This window comes from Contarinia nasturtii, unplaced genomic scaffold (assembly GCF_009176525.2).
Source record: "Contarinia nasturtii isolate CC-2019 unplaced genomic scaffold, AAFC_CNas_1.1 Cnas_scaffold_187, whole genome shotgun sequence".
Classification (NCBI taxonomy): domain Eukaryota; kingdom Metazoa; phylum Arthropoda; class Insecta; order Diptera; family Cecidomyiidae; genus Contarinia; species Contarinia nasturtii.
The window spans coordinates 9,529,398-9,541,408 of NW_022197544.1; the positions used below are offsets into that span (position 1 = coordinate 9,529,398).

The window sequence follows — 12,011 nt, forward strand, 5'->3', positions numbered from 1 at the left end:
TCTGTTGATGGTTTTTTATGAATACAATAGATTCAACATTCGGATCATTGTCAATCGATAACTTTCAAGAGAGATATTTTCAGTGAAACTTGTTTTCGATTTTGTTTTGTTTTGATATCAACAAAACGTTCTCAAGCTGAAACTGCAAATATTTCGATACAACTTTAGACTGTGTTAGTGTGATGTGCATTCGAGAGAGTTCTTTTTCGATTTTGAATATCACTTCAGTCGTGACCATCAATCAGGTAAGATCAAGTGTTAATTCTATCTACGTTTTATGTGCTTTCTTTTGATTCAATTCATTCACAAATTACACAGTGCAAAATACATTTCTATTTCGTTGCAGTTCAACATGTCGACAAGTGGTGAAACATCGGCTGCATAGGCGAAAAAGAAACGATATAAATATCAAACAAAAAAGCAACAAGAGGAGGAGGCCGAGGATGAAAACTTCAATGACAATGGCTTATTAGCGATAAAAATGCGCCTCACAACAATTGTTCGGCCGGAGTACCATGATGTTGTCATACATTGGATCGAAAAGAAAAGTGTCATGTCAACAAAGATCAGCGTTTTGGCGTCATTGCTGTTCCTTGACAAAGTGAAGTCCGCGCAAAGCAATCGCCAATGGGACTTTTTCACGAATAAAATGTATGTTGTGAAAGGAAAATTGGTTGAAAAAAATCGTGCCGAAGATGTGATTGAGCGCTGCTTTTATGCAGTTTTGCAAAAGAACAAAGAAAACGAGGACATGGAACCACACATTCGTCATTTTGTTGAGCAAGGACTGAGCCGAGACAATCAATTTGCCTGGCCAAACAACAATTATTTCGGTAACATCATGAAATCGTTATGCCAAAGTTATACGCGCCAATTGAAAACGAATCAAACGACACATGCAAAGAAGCGGCTGCGAAATTATTTGCAAATGAGAGCTTGGCAGTTTAATGCAGTGTCAACCGGTTTGAGGTTCGATAAAAAGGATGTTGACAATGCAATTGATTGGGCAATTCGACGCTATGATGCCATTCGAGACACACATCAGAATGCACCTCTTAAACGATACAAAAGAAAGTTGCTGCTTGACATGGTTCGTGCAATTGTGGAAGAGGTTGGTGGACTAGCGAATTATGACAACATCAAGCAGTTCTCAAAAGGCAAATACTGGTTCAAAGCAACTGCAATGTGGCTTGTCATGCAAAGCGAAATCGATGAGTTTCACAATTGGGCACAAGACAACAACGTCACAATACCGAAGATCAAAAATCTGTCTGTTGTTCCATTGCCAGATTATCAGCGAAAGGCAGTGTTCATGTGCAATGATGTTTTCTACAGAATGTTGGCAGAAGAGAAACTCCTTCCAAAAGTCGAAGGTAAACAAGTTACCGAAAATTTCATTCGCGAAAACAAAGAACACTTCTGGAACCAAATATTCGATTTTGACAAAATCAATCGAATATTGAAGAAAAACAAAGAGTTTCATTTTACTATTGTCAGCAACGGCGAATCAGTATCGGTTATGTATAAATTGTCAAAACAACATCTTCAACGGTTGCTGGATGATGACATTGTGAGAAAGCGATACTTAGATGGAACGTTTGTTTATGAACTGGGAATCGATCCGGGTATGAAGACATGGAATGCGACTGTTCGAAGAACCATCAGTACTCGCAAAGAAGTAAGTATTTAATTTTTCTTTAGCATTGTTAAAAAATCGAGAGTTATATGTTACGTGAATGAAGCAAACAAACAAAATTTTCAATTGATTTTTATTTTAATTTTAATTTCAGGTCAACTTGAAAACATCTAGTAAAAAGTACCATTGGCTCACGAAATATAAAATGCGCGACAAAAAGGCCAAGCGCTGGACGAAGCAGTTCACTTTGGATGAGCAAAATGATCGAAACAATCGACAGCTGTACCAGCGAATGCCATCACCGCTTGGTACACTTTGGACTGATTACATTTGCCATCGGATAAAAATGCTCAAGAAAGGAATGGACGTGTACACTACACCAAAATATGCGCGCTTGAAGTTTGACAAGTATGTTGAGTCCAATAGTACTATAGATAAACTTTGCGGCACTTTGGTTAATCATCAAGCAGCTTTGATTCATTCACCAAATTCGCCAATACGCATTAAGAAGCATGTGCGCTGTCCCGGTACACGCAAACTTTTAAAAGGTTTTCGAAAACGTGGCAATTGTGTCGTGCGCAAAGTCGATGAGTATTTCACATCGCAGACATGCGCAAAATGTGGCGGACGATTCGATCCAAACACCAAAAGCAACCGTTTCAAAGTTTGTGAAAATTGTGCACCGGTGCCAAATTCAATCATGGCTAACTTTTTACCATCGAAAATCATGGCACAGCTCAGCAAACGGCGTTTAAAGTATAACAAAGTTTATATTGAAGAGAGTTTGGTGGTATTTCTGGCTCGAGGGGAAATGACTGAGCATGATTTCGACATTATAGCTGATCGTTTACTGTCTAAGGTGGCCGTGTATCCAAAAAAATGGCAAGTAAACGCAGTGAGTGGTGTATTGGAATATGCTGACGTCAAAGTCGATCAACAACCACATGCAGTTGATGATGAAAATGCAGCGGAAATCGATGGAGAGGTCGCTCAACAACCGTGTACAGTCGATGATGATTGTGTGACGGAAATCGATGACAAGCAACAACCAATGATTGTGCATCAGACAACTTGGGATCGTAATATCGTGGCCGCCAAATGCATTCTCATCAAAGGTATGTATATAAGAAATGGACATTTGCATATTATAGATGTGTTATGTCTGTATATAGGACATTGTAACCTGTTTGGACTGGATATCCCGCTAACATTGCACAGACCACGTCGACAACAAGCAGTTCAAAATAATCAACAGCCTTAAGCATAACCAATCACCATTTTAACTCGAAAATTAATTAAAAATTAATATTGTAATTTTGTTACACTAACTGAGACTGACTGTTGTGTCTCAGCATTTCGAGGAAGTACTACCAAGGCTCTGTATCAAATATTTTGATAATCTTAAAACATGTTTTGCATCACAGACGTCATTTCCGTATCAAATGGAACGTAGATTACATGAATCGTTTCCAATTTCAATGGAATATTTCCATTTTTCATTTTTTTATTTTGGAGAGAGTAATGTTAACACGAGCCAATACAACTTTAATGTCTGTATTTCAAATTTCATGATTCATTTATCGCTTAAATAAAAATAAATAATTTATTTAATTTAATTTTAATTTCAGGAAAAGAAAATATTTATACGGCCTTTATTGTTTTATTTTTTTCAATTGATTAAAGTGCAATCGCTTGAAAAAACAAACTCCAATAGATGGCGCTTAGGGTTCAATTCAATCAACACTATTTGAAAATTCAAAAAACAGTATTTTATTCACATTGATTTGGTACTTCATATTGCTAAATCGCCATATATCTGAAAATCAATTAAAATCAGCGTTTTATTTTTTAACTTATTTTTATTTCGATCAAAGTTTAATTGTGTACATGTATTTTTGAAATATGACGAATAAAAAATATTTGCTATTACAATGTATTTTTGTGTTTTTTTTGTTTTGTTTAAATTTAAATGGCTAATTTCTTGAGATATTCGTTGTATTAACTACTGAATAAGTATTTAATTGTTATATTTTTTTTCTGTGATGTCATATTTTTGTTTAAGAGTGAAATGAATTGTGTGATATTTTATAATGTTGAAATTCTATTTAAAAAAAATTCAAACTATAAAAAAATATGACTTCAATTACTTTTTTTCCAGTCGATATCGTTTTTAATAACACAAAGAAAAGTTGGGAAATGTGCAAAAATTGCAATGTCTGGAAACGCTACATGCGTTTTGTAATTGAAAAATGATTCCATTTTGAAGATGATTGTATGAAATGTTTCTTAGAAAGAGATTTAAAGAAATGATATGTAAATTATGGCTTAATTGTTTCTAGTTTGTTATATTGAGATTCTCGTTGATTTCTTCAATAACGTCGTGTAAATTAGTGTTTGGCTGATATACATAAAAAAGATTCATTGCACTGAGAAGAGGAATCACCGACCATTGTCGGGTGACATTAGCTATTTTTTTACATATTTCCATTCAAGTAATATGAAACTTAGGTCTCAATCATAAACTTTATTCAAGTTTTCAAACAGAACATATATTTTTAGTGAAAAGTGATAGAGATGATGATCGATTTGATAGCAGCTTGACACTCTTTTTGTACTGTTTATAAATGTGCATAGATATAGAAATTATCCACATTTTGTTTGCGTACTGCTGCATTTTTCTCTCTTTTTTAATTTTGTGAGGATTATATATTGGCAAAGTTTGAAATTGGATAATGAGAAAACTTTACCTTATTTTTTTGACTTGATAATATGTGCAATAATATATTTGACCATTTTTTTGAATTACAACAATTAAATTACAGTGTTGTTTTATAATTACAACATTTTCTTACATACATTTAATCCTTAACAAAAGTTTTTTTTATCTAAAAAAAGTTTGTGCTCAAAAGATTGAACACTGTCTATCGTTTTCATTAGTTGCACACACAAACTAACTTCCTTTTTAAAAATACTGTATGTTTTTTTTTAATTTTGATATCATAAATCATGTAAATTTTAAACAAATTCTTTAAAACCAACAAAGCATGTCTAAAATACTTAGTGCTTCCAAATGATTTAAGAATTAAATTAAAATTTGCATGGATAAATCAAAATTTTACACGAATTTATAGAAAATTAAAATAATTCGTTTGTGTATGTGTGTGTGTGTGTTCAGAAATGCTGCACTTCATATTGGGAACAGGATTGTTGCGTATAGTAATAATACATTTTTATGTATGCAATTAACAAGTCCATATGGGAGATTAATTGTAATTTTTTGAGAAAAGGATGTATGAATCTGGATCTAGACATAAATATTTTTGAGTATAAAGTACTTTATCCCATAAATATATACCAAGGCGAATTCTTTAACAAACACTCACACACACACATTTACAAGAAAAATGAATGGAATTTTTTTTATTTCAAATGAGAGTGATTAATTTAACATCAAATTTGAGTAAAATTTATTTTCTTAATATTAAATTTATGGCTCTCACAAACATTTGAATAATTCCATTTACTTTTTGTACGTAATTATTTTGACATGTCATCTTTAATGGGCTAAGAATCGAATGAAAATCTTATTCGATTTCGAAAATCGCTAGTTAAATATGCCGGTATATAATTGAATTAAATTAAATTCGTGTTAAATAAAATGACAGAAGTATCGAAACTTTTTATTTCAATATTTTTGTTGTTGTTGTTTGTTGTTGTTGTTGTTGTTGTCTCACTACATCGTGTTTAAATGATTTTGGCTCGTTAAAAGTTACACATTGTTTAAACTTTCATAAATTCACTATGTATATACTATAAGTGGTTTTAAGCGTTGTCTCACACATGTAAATGTCAATCCCATTCATTTGATTCCAAATACGACTTTTACTACGATCATTTTTTTTTTGTAACATAAATACAATTCGATTATATCATACCAGGTGATTTTTTTCTCAGTTAACGCATGGCTGAAAGTCATTTTATTGCTACTTGGACGATGCTATCAATGGACTAGGTGAATAGCCTTGAGAATTACAGGTGGGCAAAGCAAAAGGATTGAAACCACTTACACTTACGAGTCCAACTCCTGTTTTGTTATAGAAAAATAATTAATATAAGGCGAACATTTAGTTTCAATTTTTGAAATAATTTTCTTTTTAAAGAATGTTGCTGGTGTTGATTTGGTTAGCAAGCAAACAAAAAAAAAACTAATTTGACGGGCATAAATCAAAATGTATTTGATTTGACAAAAAAGAGTAAGATCCTTTCTCTTTTTGCTATTCAAACACAATAACAAATTACAATATTGAAATTATGAGGTCTCGAAAGTAAAAAAATAAATAAATAATAATAATATGGCAATAATAAATTTTTAGAATTTTTTTACTAACATTACTTTTAGAAATGATTGGAAAGCGGTGGTGTGTCGAAAGAACATTTGCTGTTTGGTTTTTGTATTTTATTTTAGTTTTTTGCTCATTTATGTGGTATGGTATATATATGTGTGTCGAACGGCTTCAGGAGTGGTCAATTTAAACAGCTGTGGCTGTTGTAGCAGAAGGATTATGCCAGGTTTGGTGTGTTGATGTGTGAACAGGGACTAAAGCTTGATGCCAAGCTGATGATGTGGTTACTAATGGTGCAAAGGCACTAGCTGAGCGATAAGCGAATAGATTTGTTTTTAATGAATTAAAATTTGTTTATTAAACGATCACATCTCAAAACACATAACAGAAACTAAATACTAGCTCAAGTAATAAATATTTCTCAATCAAAACATATTATACATCCAACAAACACAAGAATTATTCTAATGGCAATGGAAAAAAAATATGGTTCATTGTTTGAATTCACTATGGGAATTTGACTATTATAGCTGACAGGGATTGAAACCGTTTTAGACATTTCTCATACAAACTCATTTTCGAATGATTTCATTAGTTGGTTTTCGTTGATTTTTTGAATAACAAATATACCATTTTTTTTGTACTAAATTGAGTTTAAAAACTACTCGTCTTATGTGAATGCTTTAAGTGTATGCAGTAGAAACCAATTAAAAAAAATTGTTTCAATACCCGATAGCTGGTACAATCGAATCTCATTTACAGACCATTGGCAAATGAACCGAAAAGAAATCACCCGCAAATGACAAGTCTGTAGATAAACTATAGACTAACTAAGATACTATCAGTTTCCGCAAATGAGACACTCATTTGTGTTACCACAAGTGGATGGCTCTAAGAAGAGACACATTGCGAATGGTTTACATTAATGCCATCTGTTGGCTTGGAGAGATGGGAGAGATTGTGAAATTTTTGACGTAATGTATTTTACGTATTCATGTTTTTGGCAAGTCATTTGTCAATTTGGAACGTCCTGTTTCAATATCAATCAAATCACCAACCCATTTGTTAGGTTACATAAAATATTTAAAAACAAACATAAAACAATACACAGCTTTTGGTAAAAAACAAAATAAAGAGATAAAATAAACTTAAAGAATAAATTACTGATAAAAAATATATCAGTCTAATATTTATTTCTCACCATTTTTATAACGCTATTTACAGCGACTTCAAAATGCGAAAAATGACGAAATGTCATAAATCTAAATTGACAAATGACTTGTCAAAAACATGAATACGTAAAATACATTACGTAAATTTGGTTGGAGACGTTGGAGAAAAATAATATTTCATCATTTTCATCATAAAAAAAAAATATAGTTTTGTTCAAAAATTCAAATAAAATCAAATTTAAAAAATATATTATTATTATAAAGGAAAAATATATTACTTAAAATAAAAATAAATAATAAATATGTGCATTTGTGTTACGTTACATAGAGCAAATTTGTTTACATGCTAGAGATGTAAATTTAGTTGAGGGATGTCAGGTATGATGGCGCTGATTAGCGAGACTCGCATAAAAAAGTCTCCAATCTCATATATGTGTCATCCACGTGTGTTACCATTTATTTTGAATATTCTACAAATAAAATTACTGTGACGCATACACAACAAAAATGAGATTTATGTCTCTCTAGACTGTCAGTGAAATCCATTAAAAATTCCATTCTCTGTTCTTTACTCATTTAACAATAACAATTTATTAAAATATAATTGATTGTAGTTTACTAAAAAAAAGGTTTAAACTTGACACTAACTAATATTTGTGCATACGCTATCCATCAGCCGCTTTTTAATATATATTCGATAGGATTATTATAGGAAAATTATGTATCGTAAGAAGCTGTGTCACTTAGCAAAGCTAGATTCTGTGACCAGCAGCTATGCAGATAGCGAACTGAACAGTTCTGATTACGTTCAACAACTAAAGAATCAAATAAAATATTAATAACTAAACTATGTTATTGGATGCGTTTGCAGTTAAAGCAGATGATCATGCATAACCGTTTAGTAGTTGAAGCAATGTTGAAAAGCCAAATACTTACTTGATGTAGAATTAAACACACTCGATGTAGACGCTGATAATGTGCCCATATTTGGTGCATAGCCATTTCCATTGCCAGCACCATACGAACCACCTCCGGATGAATGTGGTGTTGATGCACTACTGCAGTAGCCACCGCGTGGACTTACACTACTGGTCTGTGTTCGTTGGTAGTCATCTTCAGTCCATTGTGCGTTACTGTCTTGAACACTTACTGCCAATTGACCGGCGTACGAATTGAATGTACTCGAACTGTTTGGTGATCTTTATCAAAAAGAAAAGTTTTAGTGGTCAATTGCTATCGATTGTATTGAATTTTTTTTTTTTGAAGAAAAATCGAATTCAATTCTAACCTTGGCATCGAATAAAGAGCTTCAGCTATATCAGCTGCTCGTTTAAGCAGAATTTCCCTAGCGACAGAAGAAAAATGGTTTGTTATTAAATCGTTATATCTACTCAGAGAAATTGAACAGTGTAAACACAAATGTTTGTTGTGTATTTCGCCCATTTACACAGACGTTTCACACACAGTGTGAAACGTCGAATTACCCACACTACAACAAAAATGATGTGAATTCGACATTTTACACTGTGTGTGTATAACGTCAGTGCAAACCGTCATTTTACACTTTGATTTTGCAAGTTCAGTGTAAAATGATTTTTCGTAAAAAAAACTATTTTTTTCAAATGATAATTTTTTTTCATGTTTTTATTTTATTGTTAAATATTCAATGAAAGATTTGAAATATAATTTGATTTGAAATTGATGTGATTTATAGTGATATTTTGCTCTAAAAAAAGTTTACCGGTGTGTTGTAAAAACATAAAAAAATTCGTATCTCACGCTCATATTTGCGATAATTTTTATTTGTTTTTCATCATGTAATCTATTTTGCATATTGAAAGAGCCAAAAGAAGTGATATAATTAAGTTTCAAGAGCAAAATATTACTATAAATCACATCAATTTCAAATCAAATTATATTTCAAATCTTTCATTGAATATTTAACAATAAAATAAAAACATGAAAAAAAATTATCATTTGAAAAAAATAGTTTTTTTTACGAAAAATCATTTTACACTGAACTTGCAAAATCAAAGTGTAAAATGACGGTTTGCACTGACGTTATACACACACAGTGTAAAATGTCGAATTCACATCATTGTTATTGTAGTGTGGGTAATTCGACGTTTCACACTGTGTGTGAAATGTCAGTGTAAATGGGCGAAATACACAACAAACATTTGTGTTTACACTGTTCAATTTCTCTGAGTAATTGACGTAAACAAATAAGTACTTACTTTGGTAGCTTATCGGGATCGCCTGGATGTCGCGGCACTGATTTTTGTAATCGTTGAAAGTTGTAATCAAGTGTTGGTTCACTTAAAGCTAAAAACGAAAAGTTAAAATACATACCAACATTACAACATGGACCGTAATTCGTTATTAAAATGATCGCGAATAAAATACTTACACACATACACGAAACGGCCTGGCTGACCTTTACAAAACTGCTTACTTTTATAGGATAGAGTAACATCAACCACGCCAGGAATGTGCTGTAAAAATAATTATAAATTTAAAAAAAAGCTAAATTACAAATTGTACAATATGAAATTATTTTTATTCGTTAGTGAAAAAAAAAATTATGTGGTACCCGTGGTGGTGTTTGAACTCGAATTGCATGCGATGTTATCAACTGAAAATATATAAGACATAAATTTGCATCATACACTATTTTTTTGAATCATACAGTATTTTTTTTTTTAATTTTAAACACAAGATGTTTACCTCACTCCATACGAGCATCGTACCAAACACAACTTGAAGGCCATCAAAAAAATTATCGCCAACAATAATAACTTGTGCACCACCAATGGTCCATCCTTCAGTTGGTGATATTGCTTTTATACATGGTGTTGCAACAGGCATCGGTGGATAGAGACCTATTACGATTAAATATATATTTTATAAGGACTATATGATAATGAAAAATTTATCAATTAGAAATGGCTATCAAAACAAATCACATTTGGCATACAGTCGAATTCTTGGTTTTCGCGAGATTAAAAACGAACAAAAAACAAACATTGAAAATTTCGAAAAACGACGAAAATCAAAATAAATTGAATCAATCGTAAGCTAACGTAAGCTTAGAAAAGAATTGTTTATAAAATGCGTAAAATATACAAAACACAGACCATCGTACGTACTGTCTGGAGCCAATGGATGTGAAATTGATAACGGTGATGTACCATCACTAGCGTCCAATCGCTTGGCTCGTCTTCCGTGCTTTGAATTATTGTGCACGAACATTTGGTCAGATATAGCCATCAGTGGACCTTCAACCGAAACCTGCGTTGCAATCACTACCTGTACCAAAAATAATCGAAAGTTTTTTTACTCTTAAAAAATCGAATAGGGTGAACAAAAAAATCGGACGGTAACAAAGAGCTTTATAATTTTGACTTCAAAAAAAAAAGCAGCATTGAAATGCTATAATCCAACATTAATATATATTTATGCTATGGCTTGAATCATTTGCCATGTCCATTACGTTGCGAAATCACTGGTTATGCTTGCCATGGGTAATTTCGGAAAGAAGAAAAAATCCACAAGACAAAAAGTGCAAATAGATAACAAAACTTATGTGAATCAACTGGATGAAAAAAAAGTGAGTAAATCCACACTATCGATTTCTCCATTTTCTGCTTGCAATGCCAGAATTCTACGAAAGAAATAAATCTTTCGCCGGTTTTTTTTCCCTTCTCCGCTGCAAATTGGTTACGATTATTGACCAAAATGCACATTAATCGAGCATTGTGGCATAGAATTGTGTGGAATTTCATCGAACGCAAATATATAACCATTAATTTGGTGAAACAGACATTTTTCAGGCTGCATTTTTCTCTCTTCGGTTCTTTGTTATTCGAATTGAGTTCAGTGGACGTTCAACAATTTGTAGTTAAGTCACTGTATTGTTCGCAAAATATTTCTACTTCGTCACTAGTTTAATGGGCATTTTTAAAGACTTCTTCTTTGGTAAGTCCCATGGTAACATTAAATTTAATTTTGGAGCTGACAGAAATATAGCTCAGCGATGCAGTCGTTTATCTACATATATTATAAGAGAGAAGAGAAAACACAACTTACTTGAAATCTTCGCATGTCTCGTGGGTTTCCAGCATTTTTCAAACAATTTTGATTACATTTTAAGAAGAATTTAAGAAAAAATCTGAAAAAAGAGAATAAAAAAATGTTTGTGAATTTACAACATACAATAATAATAAGGAGAAACATAATGTTGAAAGAATAGTGTGAAAATGTCCGGAAGAAACTTGTGATGTTGAACTTTGAATGTTCGATAATGAGGGGGCCATGGCATTTGTTGCCTGACATCAATAAAAGCAACAAAAACATTCAATTTTGGTGCTCAAAGATAACAAATGTTAGGTGATAATGTTTTGTTGATCGTGGTTGGCGCATGTCAGAATATTTATAGATAATTATTTTCTTCATTAATGTCTACATTTTGACCTTTTTACATTTGGTTTTTTAATGAGTTAGTTTTTTTTTCAAGATCTTACACGTGCATTATTTCAGTAATGTCTTGATGAAATATTTCATTGAACCATTTATCTTACAAGACCTGTTGAAAAATGTGTTGAAGACTTTAATTAACAAAATTACCGAAATTGACACAAAAAAGTGTAAAAAAAATAGTTACGAGAAAAAACTAAAAAGAATATATTTATATCAGTAATGTGCGAGCTACATTTTACAGGAGGGGGATCGATTTTTCAAAAACAAAAAATTCTCTAGCAAATCAGACAAATTTTCGTTTTTTTTTTTTTTTTTGGAAGTCACTTTTTGAGGCGAAAATCCCTAGCAAATCGAAAGAATTTTCTCCGCGAAAAACCCTAG

The 12,011-nt window shown here is 31.9% G+C and overlaps 2 protein-coding genes across 10 annotated transcripts in view; one reads left to right on the forward strand and one right to left on the reverse strand.

Moving 5' to 3' along the window:
- Positions 1–36: 36 nt before the first annotated feature.
- Positions 37–3,287, forward strand: LOC116336739. Of its 3 annotated transcripts, XM_031760841.1 has the most exons (5): positions 37–245; positions 347–1,678; positions 1,791–2,751; positions 2,809–3,186; positions 3,265–3,287. In XM_031760841.1, the coding sequence occupies exons 2-4, from the start codon at positions 482–484 to the stop codon at positions 2,895–2,897; spliced, it is 2,247 nt and encodes a 748-aa protein (XP_031616701.1). In that variant the 5' UTR covers positions 37–245; positions 347–481; the 3' UTR covers positions 2,898–3,186; positions 3,265–3,287. The 3 variants fall into 3 exon arrangements, with proteins under 3 accessions (XP_031616701.1, XP_031616699.1, XP_031616700.1); XM_031760839.1 differs by having other exon boundaries at positions 1,791–3,186; XM_031760840.1 differs by having other exon boundaries at positions 1,791–3,277.
- Positions 3,288–3,585: 298 nt separating this feature from the next.
- The window catches only part of LOC116336743 (transcription factor collier), a 32,738-nt gene continuing 24,312 nt past the window's right edge, over positions 3,586–12,011 (reverse strand). The window contains exons 7-16 of one of the 7 annotated variants that reach the window (XM_031760847.1): positions 11,241–11,322; positions 10,301–10,460; positions 9,879–10,033; positions 9,745–9,786; positions 9,562–9,646; positions 9,389–9,476; positions 8,440–8,496; positions 8,088–8,350; positions 6,025–6,287; positions 5,603–5,720 (exon numbers count right to left, since the gene is read on the reverse strand). In XM_031760847.1, coding sequence (XP_031616707.1) covers positions 6,166–6,287; positions 8,088–8,350; positions 8,440–8,496; positions 9,389–9,476; positions 9,562–9,646; positions 9,745–9,786; positions 9,879–10,033; positions 10,301–10,460; positions 11,241–11,322 — 1,054 coding nt within the window. In that variant the 3' untranslated portion in view covers positions 5,603–5,720; positions 6,025–6,165. Of the gene's footprint in view, positions 5,721–6,024; positions 6,288–8,087; positions 8,351–8,439; positions 8,497–9,388; positions 9,477–9,561; positions 9,647–9,744; positions 9,787–9,878; positions 10,034–10,288; positions 10,461–11,240; positions 11,323–12,011 lie in introns of those variants that run through there. The other 6 variants (XM_031760849.1, XM_031760845.1, XM_031760846.1 and 3 more) reach the window with 6 other exon arrangements.